This window comes from Globicephala melas, chromosome 6, assembly GCF_963455315.2.
Source record: "Globicephala melas chromosome 6, mGloMel1.2, whole genome shotgun sequence".
Lineage (NCBI taxonomy): Eukaryota > Metazoa > Chordata > Mammalia > Artiodactyla > Delphinidae > Globicephala > Globicephala melas.
Window position 1 is genome coordinate 97,106,631 of NC_083319.1, and position 17,388 is coordinate 97,124,018.

Sequence of the window (17,388 nt, forward strand, 5' to 3'; positions counted from 1 at the left end):
ATCTACATTAAAACTCTGTTGTGTCATGTAGCCACCTTCATTAATCATCTTAACTAGATCTTCTGGATAACTTGCTGCAGCTTTTCCATCGGCACTTGCTGCTCCCCCTTGCACGTTCATCTTATAGAGATGGCTTCTTTCCTTAACCCTCATGAACCAACCTATAATAGATTCAAACTCTTCTGCAGGTTGCTTGCCTCTCTCAGCCTTTACAGAATTGAAGAGAGTTAGGACCTTGCCCTGGATTACACTTTGGCTTAAGGGAATGTTGTTTGACCTTTTATCCAAGACACTAAAATATTCTCCATATCAGTAATCAGGCTGTTTCACTTTCTTATCATTCATGTGTTCACTCGAGTTATCACTTTCATTTTCCTTCAAGAACTTTTCTTTTGCATTCACAACTTGGCTAACTGGTGCAATCAGCCTAGCTTTCAGAATCTCTCGGCTTTCAACATGCCTTCCTTACTAATAATTTCTATTTTTTAATTTAAAGTAAGTGGCATGTAACTCTTCCTTTCATTTGAACACTTACAAGCCATTGCAGGGTTATTAATTGGCCTAATTTCAATATTATTATGTCTCAGGAAATAGGAGGCCTGAAGAGAAAGAGAGAGATGGGGGAATGGCCAGTCAGCGGAGCAGTCAAAACACACACATATTTATCAATCAAGTTTGCCATCTCATACGGGTGCAATTCATGGTGCCCCAAAACAATTACAACAGATCACCATAACGAGTATAACAATGAAAGAGTTTGAAATGTGAGAATTACCAAAACATGACACAGAGACACAAAGTGAGCAAATGCTGTTTGAAAACTGCCAGCAATAGACGTGGTTGGACCCAAGGGGCTGCCACAAACTTTCCATTTGTAACAAAAAGTAACAGCTGAGAAGCCCAATAAAGTAAAGCACGATAAAACCAGGTTTTCCTGTAGGTATACATAAGACCCAGGAAACAACAACTAGGGTCTTTACACAAAGGTATGAAAACATAGCCACACACAGACTTGGACTTAAATATTCATAGCACCTTTGCTTATGATAGCACCAAAGCAAAGAGGACCTCATGTCTTATCAACAACTGAAAATACACGCCAAAGAACGAAACATTACTCATCACTATAAAGAATAAATACAGACACACACAACAATATCCATGAATCTCCAAAGAATTATGCTAAGGGAAAGAAGCCATACAGACAGTATATAAAGTGTGATTCCATTTATATGAACTTTCAAAAAAGGCAAAAGTATTGAAATAGAAAGAGGATCAGTGATTATCATAAAATGGGTGGGAAGAGAGGACTGACTGAGAAAGGCCATAAGGAAAATTTTCACATGATAGAAATACCTGTATGATTTTGGTGGTATAGCCGTACACATTTTTCAAAAGTCACTGAATTATACATAGAAACTTGTTGAATTTTATTTTCTGTTAATTATACCTCAATATAGATGATTTTTTAAAAAAACAGGAGAAGAAACAGAAAATCAAATACACTGTAGGCAGTCGCATGATAAAGTAGGCTCACCCAATGAGACAAGGTGGCTGTAGTTCTCCAGCATCACATCTCTGTACAGGGTCCTCTGAGCAGAGCTCATACACTGCCACTCCTCCAGGGTAAACTCCACAGTCACGTCCTTGAATGACACTGATGTCTGTGAAAGCACATTTCTCATCAATCTGAAGAATTCAAAATTAGGTGACATGGATAATACCTTTGGAATGTAAGATGAAAACTGAAATTTTTTCACATTATGAAAAATCAAAAATATCTGACAGTACACACATTATCTGTGATGTCCTAGGGAAGCAGGCATTTTCCGAGTTTTGGCTCTGCCTTTAAATTCCATCCAAAATTTGATCACTTCAAAGTACAACTGCTAATATCACCATTTCTTGAAAGGATTACTGAAAGTCCTGCTATATCATTTATTTCCACCACTATCTCACTAGAGCCCACTCTCAGAGTTATTATTAAATTATAAGTCAGGTCATGTCTTTTCTCAGCTCAAAATTCTCTAAACAACCTAGTAAACAGAGATAAATATTGAATTCATAGATTAGGAGATTCAGTATGATGGAGATTGTCAGTTCTCCACAAAGAAATCTATAGATTCAATGAAATCATAATCAAAAGCTTACCAGGATTTTTAGAATCACAAGTTAATTCTAATATTTACATAGAAAGCAAACAACCTAGAATATGAAAACAGTTTTGAAAAAGAACAAAGTCAGAGGACTGATATTACTTGATTTCAAGACATACCATAGAGCTTAACACAAAGAAAGTGTGTGATATTAATGAAAATGAAACACAGAGATCAAAAGAAAAAGTATAAAAATGATATATACAAACATAATGCACACACACAATTATTTAATTTAGGTGTCTGGGCAATTCAATGGAGAAAGTATATTCTGACACAAATCATGTTAGACTAAAAAACTCCATTAGAAAAATAATAACAATAACCTTGATTCATACTTTCCACCACAAAAAATAATTAATTCAAACTGATCAAGACCTCAATGAATATGCTTTCTGTTTAGATTTTAGAGTCACGTGAATATATCACCTATCTAAAAAAGAAATTGACAGCTGGTGTACTGAAGTTGGAACCAGCAAAATGGTTGAGTGCATACTCCCTCAACTCACTAACAGTACAAATTTCCAAGCCCAACAGCAGGCTCTGAAATTCTAGATTTATGACAGGGCCGACCCGTTAACAACGTTTGGTTGTTTTCTGATCAGCATTCCCTGTGTTAAGTAGAAAGTTTAAATATATGAAAACAGAAATTATTGATGTAACAACAAATATAAGAGAAAACTATCAAAAAGGTCATGAAAATACATTGCAAAAACAGACAAAAATGTACAATTTTCTCTGAAAATAATAAAAAAAATAGAAAACCAGACTAGATCCATGACTGTTTAAATAAAGTGACTCAGTAATCTACATCAACACACAAAAAGCAGATCTACTCACAAAGTCCAGTTTTAGAGGTGAGTTTCAGGAAGTCTATAACAGATGATTTTCTCATATGAAATAGACACAGAGAGAGACAGAGAGAGAGAGAGAGAGAGAGAGAGAGAAAGGATAAAAGAAGGAAGGGGGAAGGGAAAGAAGAGGAGAGGAGAAAAAAGCAGAAAGAGCCCCAAAGACTAATATAACCAAGATACCACAGTTAGTCAGGGACATAAGAAAACAAAATTATAGGGTAATGTAGTATGTGAATACAGAATAAAAGTTCAAATATGATAATAGCAAAAAGATGTCAGTTACAAATTTAAAACAAAAAAGGCTCACACCCACTATCAAGTAGGGTCTATACAAGAATTCAAGAGTAAGTTAACATTCTAAAATCCATTTAAGCTACTTGCTACCTCTAATATTTGGAGATTAAAAAAAATAAGCTGTAGCTTTACTCCAACAGATACAAAAAGGTATTCGATATAATTCAGGGTACATTCATGACCCAAGTAAAACTGATTATAAAAGGGAAATAACTTACACTGATACAAGATGTGTAACAGAATCTGAGAGCAATCTAAAATCAAGAGTTGAATCTATCATACCACTAACAGGGGGATGAATAAAGCGCTCACCTCAGATATGTTCATTTTCAGTAGGTCTTGGGAGAGTGTAGAGGATGGTGAAGATTCAGCTGGGGGGGACAGAAAGAGGAAAAGGTCAGAACACCTGGCCTGCCTTATAGTTCCTACATTCACCTCCCAATCACCTCAGCAGCCCAGCTGAGGGGCAGCCTCCCTAAGGACTCACTTTGGCCCTTGAAAAGGCAAGGGAAGTACCCTGTGGAAGCACCACTTGTCCATCTTCCAGTTTGAAATGATCATGGGGCTTAAACCTACCACTTCTCAGTTGGTAAAAATAATTTTTTTTACTAATTTAAACAATACAAACAAAAAACTAACATACTAAAATACACCAAAGAACGACACGTTTCATTAAAATTAACAGTAGAAGAAAAGACACTGCCTGCATCCTTACTTTGTTTTCCTAGCAATATTGTTTACCCCTGGAGTTAGAAAATCCACAGGAAGCCCAGTAAAAAGGATGGCAAGCTTTAAGACAATTTTTAAAAACATTATTGAAGTGGGCTGCATTTTCTCAAAAGGGACTCTTGATAAGTTTCTTCTGATGACTGAACGGTATGAACGACTGTTCGACTCCTGGCTCTGTCACATTCCGGGTGGGCCTGGAGAAGTCACAGGCGCTCTCAAACTCAGGACCACCTCACCACCCTGAGACTCAGATCTGCTTTTTGCTTAACGTGTGTTTAATGCAGATGCTCATACCGCTATCACGAGATAATTGGGAGGCTTCTGTAAACCACCCAAGGAAAAGAACAAAGTGCCTTCTGAACAACATCTACTGTCACTTTTTCGGCGGTTAGTACCTGGCACTTGCCTCTTTTTCCAAATGACACCACATCGAATTCTAAGAACAACGCCAGGAAGCAGGCATTATTCATAGCCTCCTTTGCAGACCTGACTCGTCCCCAGGTTACTTCTCCCGCCCACAGTACCGGTGACACGGCTGTAACTGACCGGGTCTCTCCCGCTCCAGAGCAGGGCTGCCCAGTACACTCTCCGCCCGCGCTTTCTGGCCCGCTCACGGCCAGCGTGACCACCGCGCCTTCCCTCCCACTGTCCGCCCCGGCGTCCCCCCGTCAGATGCAGGCGGGGCCGGGCTTTCCATCCCCACAAGCACCGTCCCCGCTCCTAACGGGTCTCAGCGCCACCTGCCCCCGAGACCACAAGGCCCGAACCGGGATCGCCCCACCCACCTTCCCAGGGCCGACGTCCAGGCCAGACCCGGGCACTGCAGTCCCGCCTGGACCAGAAGGCCCGAGACGTACCCCGTATCCCGCCACGAGAACGCCGCTCTCAGCAAAGCTCCGGGCCACGCGAAGTTCCCGTCTCCACCGTGCAGATCCCGCACCTGCGAGGGCCGAAGCTCCAGGCTCTTCACACCACGAGGCCTGCGAGGGCGGAAGAGATGAGGCAGGGCCTATGTTGCACAGGCGCAGAGGAAGCCCCAGAAACCAGGAGGGCTGTGGAGGGAGAAAGACTACATTTCCCGTCGCTCCCCGCGCCCTGGGGTGTCTTGAACAGAGCAATCCATTTATTGCAGCAGAGTAGAAATACGGGGGAAATGCTTGTTCCGTGGTCCTGGGTTCTCCGAGACCCCGGATTGGGTGTTTCTCCGCACTGTGGTTCTTGAACTATCTCCATACCTGGCCTATGTGGGTGTACCAAGGCAAGCAGGTAAAGGTCATGACTGATACCAGATTCTCCAGATTGGTAGATCCTGATAGTCCCGAGAAAATATCCTCCTAATGGAATAGAATTTTCCGTCTCTGCATTAATTAACCTACTTGGCATCAAGGGGGCGTCCTTTGTGAAAGACAAATAGCGTATTTTCTCAAAAGTGAGTTCACTGGTTTAGTCATAATGGGACAGACTTCTTTTTCATTTACTGCAATTTTGAAACCAAGTAGGACGCTACAGGGCTCTTCTGGATACAAAAGCCCTTCCCTGTCCCTTGCATCTTTGTAGGAAAAAGGTTTCAGCTCCTAGACCATCGCTGAGTTCCAAAGGACAGATTCAAACAGTTACTAACCAGGGAACGGAGGGAGTGCAGAAGCAAAGAGAAGCAGTCAAGAAACAATACTGCAGCTATAAAACAGGGACCTGGTTCCTCTTCAAGGGATTATACATAAAATATCTTTGAGTTTTGCTGCAGGATCTAAAGCCCCCTCTCTGCAGGAGGATGGTAACTTCAGGTTGAGCACAATATTCCTGAAGAGCACCCAGTCACCTCATCACCAACCAAAGTAGATACCATGCAGGCTCCGACCCTAAATATGCCTCTAAAACTCTTTCCTCAAAATCATCTAGGAGTTCAGGTCTTTTGAGCATGAGCCACCTGTTCATTCTCCTTGCTTGACCACTGCAGTAAATCTTTACCTGCTCCAAACATCAATGTTTTGGTCTGTTTGGCCTTACTGTGCATCAGGTACATGAACTTGCATTTGGCAATGATTTTCTAGGTAAAAATGCCTGACCTTCTAACACTAAATCTAAATATGACAGTATAATGCACTGATAGCCCAACCATGTTTGTTTTATGCAAATTAGATGGCCCTCCTCATGACATAGGCCTAGCAAAATACTCAATATACTTTGCAAGTATTTTTTTCATACACCACCAATTCTGATCTGAGCAAGGCTGTTGAAAAATCATTATTCTTTCAACATTTTATGGAGTATTTCCTGTGTTCTTTAATGTATATAAATATATTTCAACATTTTGTTTTAAATTATACAAAAACACAAGATCAGTTTCATCAAAAGAGTAGTGCTTGATGGGATAATTGGAGGAAGTTCCCACTCTCCATCTCCTTCCCAAATATAACCAATGTTAATTAGCCTCAACTTTATTCAGTGCAGTACACCACACAAATACATTTTTCAGATACAAGCTTTCCTTTTTCCTACTTATTTACAGCTTATTTTGACCCTTAATTAAAATGTAATCATATCATCAGGTCAAACTATTTAGAACTACATTGCTGGGCTGCACCCTGCATGCCTGCAAGAAAAGATATCTTTACAAAAGTGAAATAGTGACATTATCCTGTCTGCCACTAATATAATCCTGCCCACTATATATCCTCTCTCTTCTTTAACTCTCTTATGCAGGTTAATACTTTTCTTCATATAGACTTACATATAGGTAAACATTTATTAAGTTCTTTCAATTTGAATCCTATTACAGTAAATAAAACACTCTCACATATGGTATAACAAGTATTTATTTGCACATAGGAGAGATGCTTGTTTTGATATATTAACAATATTTTCTCCTTCATCCTCTAATTTATTTTTTAACTAATTTTAATATTAATAGTCTTGGATTTTCATGCACAAAATGACAAGTTACTCATTTTCAATTTTATCATAATTTGTCCTCTATTATGGGCTGAATTGTACCCATCTTCCAAATTAATATGTTGAAGCCCTAAGCCTGAGTACCCTACTATGTAACTATATTCAGAGTTAGGGCCTTCAGAGAAGTAATTAAGTTAAAATGAGGCTGTTAAGGTAAGCTCTAATCCAATCCAACCGGTGTTCTTATAAGAAGCTTTGGATACACAAGGAATGCATACCTACAGAAGAAAGACCATATGAAGACACAATAAGAGGGCAACACTAAAAAAGTCCCAGAGATCTAAAGCACAATATAGTGAATACAAACAACAATATTGTATTGTAATCATCAAACTTGCTAAGAGACTAGATCTTAATTATTCCAATCACCAAAAAAAAAAAAAAAAAAGATAATCATGTAACATGATCAAGGTGCTGATTGTCCCTACAACAGCAATCATACTACAATACATAAACCTATCAAATCAACATGTTTTACAACTTAAATTTACATAATGTTATATGTCAAATATATTTCAATTTAAAAAAGGAGACAACCACCTGCAAGCCAAGGAGAGATTCCACAGAAGACACCAAAATTAAGGACACCTTGATTATGAACTTCTAGACTCTCTAACTGTAAGAAAATATATTTCTGTTGCTTGAGCCCTTAGTCTGCACCATTTTGTTATGGCAGACCTAGCAAACTAATACACCTCTCTAATGAATTAAAAGTAATAAGTACAAAAAGGCTGGTGGAGCTTTATTAAATAAGTCATAATTGAATTTAAGTAAAGATTACTAACGGAGATAAAGTACATATACATCTCATCTCATATATTATATATATTATATATATTATATATGAAATATCTTTTCTGTGTATTCATAAAACCTGCTGTGTGACACCTATTATTCTAGATGCTGTGTTGACAGTAGGGAAAAAGAAATAAAAATCCCTTTACTCTGCTCTTGGTTTTCTGTTCAGGATTAGTCTATTAGTTGGAGTCACAGCAAGCGAGCAAGAGAGTATGGCACTAACCTGGGAGAAAGTCCTGACCAAATTGGTGCTGCTCCCTTAGGTTGAGGTGCTTGGTCATGGCTGGCCCTTTGTTCAGGACAAGATAGTCCAAAGAAGAGCCTTGCTCTCATCTCACTTAACAAACCTTAATGGCAAAACACAAAAAGATCAAACCGTTTACAAATAACATAAATACATCTCAGAACCAAGCTCAAGAATATTTTTTTGACTACAAAATATCCACCACCCAACGAGTCTCTAATCCAATTAAAAATTATCAGATTTGTAAAGATTCAAGAAAATGGGATCCATGCTGAGCAAAATAAACCAATTAAAATTGTTGCTAATCATATACGGGTGTTAGAATTAGGAGAAGGGTTTTAAAACAGTTATTGTCACTGTATTCTGTACATTCAAAAAGTTAAGTAGAGGCATGGGAGATAAAAGATTCAAACTGAAATTCTAGATGTAGATGAAAACTACAATGCTTGATATAAAAATACAGTTGATGGGATCAACAGCACATTATGAATTTCTAGGGAAAAGACATAAGAAAAAAAAAGAGAAAAAAATTAACAATAAACAGCAAATGGTAGAAAAACTTCAAGTGACCAGGTAAATATGCACTTGGAGTTCCTGTAGGAGTGTGAGGGATATGGGAGAGAAAATTTAGAGAAATAATGCTTGAAAACTTTTCAAACTGTAAATCCATACATCCATGAAGTTTCTGTCAAGCATAAGAAACATAAAGCTACACCAAAGTATATCATAATCAAATTGCTCAAAACCAGTGATAAATATAAAATATTAAAAGCAGCTGGAGGCTCCCCTGGTGGCACAGCGGTTAAGAATCCACCTGCCAATGCAGGGGACATGGGCTTGATCCCCAGTCCAGGAAGATCCCACATGCCGCGGAGCAACTAAGCCTGTGTGCCACAACTACTGAGCCTGCGCTGTAGAGCCCGTGAGCCACAACTACTGAGCCCACAGTGCTGCAGCTACTGAAGCCCATGCGCCTAGGGCCTGTGCTCTGCAGCAAAAGAAGCCACCACAACGAGAAGCCTGTGCACCGCAATGAAGAGTAGCCCCTCCTTGCCACAGCTAGAGAAAGGCCGTGCACAGCCACAAAGACCCAACGCAGCCAAAAATAAATAAAATAAAATAAATTAATTTTTAAAAAAAGCTTTAAAAAATAAAAGCAGCTGGAGAAAAAAATAATCTGTACAAGGAAGCTAAGATAAAGATGACAAATTTCTTGTCAGAAACAAAGCAAGAAGAAAAAAGAAAGAAAAGAAAGAAAGGAAGGGACTAAAAAAAAACCTGTCAACTTGGCAGTTGGGGAGAACAGCAAAATCTTTCAAAATGATGAAAAAATAAAGTTTTTTAAAAATACCTCTTGGGGCTTCCCTGGTGGTGCAGTGGTTGAGAATCTGCCTGCCAATGCAGGGGACACGGGTTCGAGCACTGGTCTGGGAGGATCCCACATGCTGCAGAGCAACTAGGTCCGTGAGCCACAACTACTGAGCCTGCGCGTCTGGAGCCTGTGCTCCTCAACAAGAGAGGCTGTGATAGTGAGAGGCCTGCGCACCGCGATGAAGAGTGGCCCCCGCTTGCCACAACTAGAGAAAGCCCTCACACAGAAACGAAGACCCAACACAGCCATAAATAAATAAATAAAATTAAAAAAAAATACCTCTTGATTTTATTTTTTAAAGAATTTGTGTTTCATTTGTATTTGCTTTTTGAATTTAATCACAGCTACTCTCAGGGGCCCTTTTTCCTGAAAATTATTAGTTAGAAAGTAGGGTGAAACCAAATCACAGATTAGACATCCCTCTGTAAAAAATAACAATTAAAATAATCATTTTATCTGAGTATTCTGACAAACTTCAGGGAAAGAACCTGACATAGGATTTAGTCACCTCCATATATCTGTACAACCACTCAAGACTATAAGAGTGTTGCACCCTCAGGGAGCTTTCAAGGAAAAGAAGGGGGTAACCTAAACTAGAATTATCAGGGCAGAACCTAAATTTCAAAATAGGTCCATATAACCCCATATTCTTTTCATCCTGATCATTATGCAGGAGGTGCGTGGAGGAACAAGTGTACCTATGTATGCATTATGCGAGTCCCAGATGAAGAAGAGAGAAAAGAGCAGAGAGATTACTTGAAGGATGAGGGCCAAAAATCTCCCAAATTAGAGAAAAGGAGGTATGTACAAATTCAAGAAACTCAATCATCTACCAAGAGGATAAACCCAAAGAGGCCCACACTGAGATACATTAAAATTAAACTATTGAAAGCCAAAGAAAAACAGAGAATCTTGAAAGTAGTAGGAAAAAAGTGACTTGTCACGAACAAGGTATCCATCCTCATTAAGATTATCAACCAATTTCTCAGCAGAAATCTTGGAGGCCAGAAGGCATTGGATGCTATATAGAAAGTATTGAAAGGGGAAAAAAATCTTATCAACTGATAATTTTATATCTAATTGAGAGTTTTATATCCAGAAAAAAATGTCTTTATAAATGTGTAAGATATTAACATATTCCCTGTTAAACAAAAGCTGAGGGAACTCATGATCACTAGACTACCCTAAAAAATGCTGATGGGACTCCTCCAGATTATAATGAAAGGACACTAGGGAGTAATTTGAAACCATATGAACATATAACAATCTCCAGTAAAGGTATACCCATGAGAAAATTTTTAAAAATTATAATTTTGTTTATAACTTTACTTTTTATTTTCTACAGGATTTAAAAAAAAATGCATGAATGTCATTATAAAACTGTGCTAATGAGTACAGAAAATATAAAGATGTAACTTATGACATCAGTAACATAAAGTGCAGGGAGATGGAATTATAAAGGGGTAGTTTTGTGTGCAGTTACATTTATATTGTTTCAATTCAAAATAGAGAACTATAACTTTAGGATGTTATATGTAACCCTTATGGTAGCCACAAAGAAAATATCTGTAAAAGGAGTTAGAAGGCAGCTGACACATGTGACTACAAATAATTAACTAAACACAAGGGAAGGTAGTCATAGACAAAATGAGTTACCACAAAAAGCCATAAGAATTACAGAAGACAAATAATTACTTTATTTATGGAAAAATAACAAAAGAATTATTTCTTAACAGTAATTAAATATAAGTGGATTAAAATTCTGAAGCACAAGGCATAGTTTTGCACAGCTGATGGTTACAAAAAGGATATACTATATACAGCAGACTCACTTTAGATCTAAGGACACACATAAGTTAAAAGTGAAAGGATGGAAAAGATATCCTATGCAAATAGTAACCAAAAGAGCTGCATGGCTATATATTAATATCAGACAAAATAGATGTTAAATCTAAAACTGGTGAAAGAGAAAAATAAGAACATTATGTATTGGTAAAAGAAATATTTCACTGAGAATATATAATAACTATAGATATGTGCACAACAAACCTCAGAGCTCCAAAGTATACAAGGCAAGTGTCGACAAAATTGAAGGGAGATATAGACACGTCCACAGTTAGAGAGCAAGATTTCAATATCCCATATTCAATAGTAGAACAACCAGCCCAAGGATCAATAAGGAAATAGAAAATTTGAACAATATAAAACAATTAGACCTAAAAGATATATACAGGATGCTCCACCCAGAAAGCCCAGAACACACACTTTTCTTCAAGTGCATATTGAACATTTTGTATGATACATCATATGTTAGCTTACAAAAAGAACCCCCCCCAAAAAGCGAAGAAAGCCTTTGTGAACTATAGGAAACCATTACAAGTAATAATCTATGCATAACTGTGGTCCCAGAGGATGAGACAAAGAAAGGGGTAGAAAGTATATTTAAGGAAATAATGGCTGAGAACTTTCCATCTCTGCAGAGAGATTTGGACATCCAAGTTTACAAAGCTCGTAAGTCCCCAAACAGATCCAACCCAGAGGGATCTTTTCCAACAAGCATTGTGATAAAACTGCCTAAAATCAAAGGTAAAGAGAAAGTTTTAAAAGCAACAAGGGAAAAAAAAAGCATCACATGCAGTGGAAACCACCCCCCCGTAAAACTATCAGCAGATACCTCAAAATAAACTTTGCAGGGTATGAGAGAGTGGGATGATAAATTCAACATGCTGAAAGAAAAAAAAAATCAACCAAAAATAGTTTACCTGAAAAGTTGTCTTCCAGAAATGGAGTGATAAAGACTCTCAAACAAGGAAAATCTAATGGAGTACACAACTGGCAGACCTACACCGCTTACACTGCCAAAGGGAGTTCCTCAAGGTTAAATGAAAAAACACTAAGAACATTAAAACAAAAAATACAAAACATATTGGTAAGGCAAGTATACAGTGAAATAGGATTACAACAATGCATAAATATGATGGTGTGTTAATTAATCATACAAATGTTAAAGGACAGAAGCATTAAAAATAACTACACTTACACACTAATTTGCTATAGATAAACAATATAAAAATACATCAACTGTGACCTCAAATCATAAACTGTTGGGGGAAGGGAGTAAACGGGTAGAATTTTGTATGTGAATAGTTAGGTTGTTGCAGCCTAAAATAGACTGTTATATATATAAGCTGTTCATGGCTTATCAGCTTCACAGTCACCACAAAGCAAAGACCTACAGTAGATACACAAGAGAAAAACGAAAGAAAACCAAACATTCCTCTACAGGAAATCATCAGTTCACAAAGAAAGACATCAAGAGACAAGGAAAGGAACAGGAAGACTACAAAACAGCCAGAAAAAATTAACAAGATGTCATTAGTAAGTTCTTACATATAAATAAATACTCTAAATGTAAATAGATTAACATTTCCAATTAAAGGACAGAGTGATTGAACGAATTTTTAAAAAGACTAACTGTATTCCACCTAAAGAGATTTTTTTTCAGCTTTCATGACAAATAAACATGAGGAGATGGAAAAAATATATTCCATAAAAATGAAAACCAAAAATGAGCAAGGGTAGGCAGTCGCGGGCAGCCATCTCCCTTCGATGGCGGCGGAGCAGGGCCGGCTGCTGCCGCGGCCAGAAAGACGGCAGTGGTGGAGATAGTGGTAGGTGTAGCGGGGGCCTGTGACCGGGAGCCATCCTTGGGCCCAGGCACCATGAGCCAAGGCTCACCCCCCGCCAAACGGGAGAGCAGCGAGCCCGCGAAGCAAAGGTCCCCAACACTAAGCAGCTTTATCCGGGCTGTGGTAAAGGCTGTGCATCGACTTGACCTCATCCTTTGCAACAAAACCGCTTATCAAGAAGCGTTCAAACCAGAGAACATTAGCCCGAGGAGCAAGCTGCGTGACCTCTGCGTCAAGCACCCGGTGGACTATGGGAGGAAGGCTAAGGAGCTGCTGTGGAGAAAGGTATGCTACGAAGTTATCCAGCTCATCAAGTCTAACAAAAAGCATATCCACAGCCGGAGCACCTTAGAATGTGCCTACAGGACACACCTGGTCGCTGGGATTGGCTTCTACCAGCATCTCCTTCTCTATATCCAGTCCCACTACCAGCTAGAACTGCAATGCTGCGTCGACTGGACCCATGTCACCAACCCCCTCATAGGATGCAGGAAGCCAGTGTCTGCCTCAGGGGAGTAGATGGATTGAGCACAGACGGCATGTCACCAATGGCTAGTGTACCTGGGGGATTTGTCATGATATCAGAATGAATTAGCTGGCATAAACTCCGAGCTGCTAGCTGAGAGATTTTACTACCAAGCCCTGTCAGTGGCTCCCCAGATTGGAATGCCTTCAACCAGCTGGGCACCCTTGCAGGCAGCAAGTACTATAATGTGGAAGCCATGTATTGCTACCTGTGCTGCATCTAGTCGGAAGTGTCCTCTGAGGGGGCCTATGGGAATCTCAAGCGGCTGTGTGACAAGGCAGCCAAAATATACCACAGCTGAAGAAGTGCGAGACTAGGAAACGCTCTCCCAACAAGAAGCGATGTAAGGATATTAAGAGGTTGCTGGTGAACTTTACGTATCTGCAAAGCCTCCTGCAGCCCAAAAGTAGCTCCCTGGACTCAAAGCTGATGTCACTTTGCCAGTCAGTCCTGAAGGACTTCAGCCTCTGTCTCTTCTACCTGCCCTCCCCACCCAACCTCAGCCTGGCCAGTGAGGATGAGAGTGGATATGATTTCCTCCCAGACCTTCTCAGCTTTCAAATGGTCGTCATCTGCCTTATGTGTGTGCACAGCTTGAAGAGAGCAGATCCAAGCAGTAGAGTGCAGCTATTGCCTTCACCCTGGCCCTCTTCTCCCACCTCGTCAGTCATGTCCACATAGGGTGGCAAGCTGAGCTGGAAGAGGGCAAGACTCCTGTCCCGGCATTCCAGAGCGATGGCACATATGAAGCAGAGTCCAAGGGACCCTTGGAGAAGGAGGGTCTTGAGCCTCTTCCTGCAGCACCTCAAGAGGGCGAAGCCAGAAAGAACCAGAAGTTCTCCCACCTCTCCTGCCTCTGCCGCCCACCCACAGCTGGTGATGACAGTGACATGAGTGAAGGCTTTGACTAGGACTTGAGCCATGACTCAGTCCAGGCCAGCGAGGGCTCGGACAGTGGCTCTGACAAGAGTCTTGAAGGTGGGGGAACGGCCTTTGATGCCAAGACAGATTCAGAAATGAAGAGCCAAGAGTCCAGATCAGACCTGGAAGATAAGGAGGATGAGGAAGGGACATGGTCCCCAGCCCTGGAGCCACCTTGGGCCAGGTCAGAGGCTCCTGAATCCTTCAATGGCCCACTGGACCCCAGCAAGGCCAGCATTGCCAGCAATCTACAAGCGATGTCCACCCAGATGTTGCAGACTAAACGCTGCTTCCAACTGGCCCCCACCTTCAGCAATCTGCTCCTCCAGCCCACCACCAAAGCTCCCACATTGGCCAGCCCCAGGCCCTGTGTCAGAGGGGATGTGGACAAGCCCTCAGAGCCAGCCTCTGAAGAGGGCTGTGAGTCGGAGGGAAGTGAGTCCCACAGTGGGCGCACCTGTTGGAATGAGCGCAGCATCCAGGAGAAGCTGCAAGTCCTCATGGCCAAAGGCCAGCTTCCTGCTGTGAAAGTCTTCCTGGACTGGCTGCAAACCAACCGCAGCCTCATCATTGTATGTGCGCAGAGCTCTCTAAGTCTGTGGAACTGCCTGTCTGTGTTGCTGAACCTGTTGCCAGCTGCTGGAGAACTCCAAGAGTCTGGCCTGGTCCTGTGTCCCAAGGTCCAGGATCTTCTTGAAGGTTGTGAACTGCCTGACCTCCCGTCTAGCCTGCTGCTCCCAGAGGACATGGCACTTCACAATCTGCTTCCCCTCCAGGCTGCCCACAGATTCTTTAACTTTGACACGGATCAGCTCTTGCTCAGCAGCTTAGAGGAGACAGTCGTGCACATCTGCTGCATCCACAGCTTTGGCCACTTCATTGCCCGCCTGCATGGCAGCATCCTACGGTTCAACCCAGAGGTCAGCATCTTTGTCAGCATCTCCCAGTCTGAGCAAGAGAGCCTGCTGCAGCAGGCCCGGGCCCAGTTCCGCATGGCACAGGAGGAAGCTCAGCGGAATGGGCTAATGAGAGACATGGCCCAGCTATGACTTCAGCTTGAGGTCTCTCAGCTGGAAGGGAGCCTGCAGCAGCCCAAGGCCCGGTCAGCAATGTCTCCCTTCCTCGTCCCCAACACCCAAGCCCTCTGCCACCACCACCCTATCATCCGCCAGCTGGCCACCAGTGGCCTCTTCATTGTCATCATCCCAGTGACAGTGATCGATGGCCTAGATTTGCTGAAGAAGGAACACCCAGGGGCCCAGGATGGAATCCAATACCTGGAGGCAGAGTTTAAAAAAGGGAACAGGAACATTGGCTGCCAGAAAGAGGTGGGGAAGAGCTTCAAGTGGCATAAGCTGAAGAGGCAGGATGCAGATGCCTCGGTGCTCTATAAGATCCTGGACAGCTGCAAACAGCTGACTCTGGCCCAGAGGGCAGGTGAGGAGGACCCGAGTGGCCTGGTGACCATCATCACAGGCCTTCCACTGGACAACCCCAGCATGCTCTCAGGCCCTATGCAGGCAGCCTTGCAGGCCACTGCACATGCCAGTGTGGATATTAAGAATGTTCTGGACTTCTACAAGCAGTGGAAGGAGATTGGCTGAGACCAACCCCCAGGCCCTGCAGCGGGCTGACTCCACATCTCTACCGCCCTCCCTGGCAGCCAGGACCACCACCTGTAGTCACCCCACCACACGCAGACTCACGCATTGTACACAGGAAGGAAGCCCAGCTGCACACAGGCTGCAGGAAGGGCCCAGGAGCCAGCTGGGAGGGCGGGGGTCCCCCTGTTTCTAAGATAACGTCACGAAAGCAAGGAAAGTGCTTGGAGCAGGAGAGGCCTGTGGGCCCCTAGCCAGCCTTCCTGCCTCAGCCCCCCTGCTTTCCCCAGGGGCAGGTGGTAGGCACGAGTGTCTTTGTTTCATTGGAGTAGTTCCTGGACTGCTGGGGGGAAGGGACAGCAGAAGGGGCCCTTCTTCCTCACCCAAGGCATAGGGTGGTTGGTGCCAGGAGTTTGGGCCCTCTGGCCTTGTGGGTAGAGGGGTAATACCAGATGTCTGGGTGGTTCGCTGCAGACCCTTCCTCTCCTCGAGGCCCACCCATCCCCCTCTCATCTCCCTTTGCAAAAGCTGGGCAGCTCTGGAGCCTTGGGGACTCTTAAGAAAGAGGGGCCTGGAGCTGCCTGCACCAATAGCAGGGCAGAGCTTAGATCCATCTTGCTGCAGGGGCTGCACATCCACTACCCCACTTCTCATTTCTGTCTCCCTTCATCTGGCTTCCAGTGCAGGGAGCAGGCCCATGACGGCTTCAGGCAGTCAGGCCTGTATGCCAGTGAGGGCTCCTGTGCCCACCAGCCCCATGGTCACTGCACTTTGTACTCTGGGTTGCTGTGCTGGGACAGAGCGGGATGCCAGTAAGAGGAGGGGGGGCGATGTTTGAGGCCATCACCTCCCTTACTCTCTAGGGAGGGGCCTATGTTCCGATGGGCAGCAGAAAGGAGACATCCCTTGAAGCTGCCCAGCCAGGGGCCCTCTGCCCTGATAGGCTTCCCTACTTTTGTCCTTCCCCAGGACTAAAGGCCTGGAGGAGCTGAGCACGGGTCTAGCTTTTGGAGCGTCGAGGTGAATGTGGGAGCAGAGATCATGAGTGGAACAGCAAGAGCAGGGCTGTGTGTGGGAGGCTTTGGCCAGGATTGCCTCAGCCCCTCCCCCTCAGGCTGCACATAGAGCTCGGACTGGGGGTTGAAGGTGAGAATCTCAGCTCTGCTGTTCCCCCCAGCCCCAGTGCTAGCCTAGCTTCCCAGGCTGTTCTCAGAGGACAGCAGGCATCCTGCCTCTTTCCTCTGAGACGGTA

At 42.6% G+C, this 17,388-nt stretch overlaps 1 protein-coding gene and 1 pseudogene across 1 annotated transcript in view; one reads left to right on the forward strand and one right to left on the reverse strand.

The window, feature by feature from the left end:
• Positions 1–5,045, reverse strand: part of LOC115840087 (zinc finger protein 25-like) — a 29,196-nt gene extending 24,151 nt beyond the window's left edge. The window contains exons 1-3 of the mRNA XM_060301220.2: positions 4,891–5,045; positions 3,617–3,675; positions 1,538–1,689 (exon numbers count right to left, since the gene is read on the reverse strand). Coding sequence (XP_060157203.1) covers positions 1,538–1,685 — 148 coding nt within the window. The 5' untranslated portion in view covers positions 1,686–1,689; positions 3,617–3,675; positions 4,891–5,045. The remainder of the gene's footprint in view (positions 1–1,537; positions 1,690–3,616; positions 3,676–4,890) is intronic.
• Positions 5,046–13,121: 8,076 nt separating this feature from the next.
• On the forward strand, positions 13,122–16,159 carry LOC115840135 (nonsense-mediated mRNA decay factor SMG5 pseudogene; annotated as a pseudogene).
• The last annotated feature ends 1,229 nt before the right edge of the window (positions 16,160–17,388 follow it).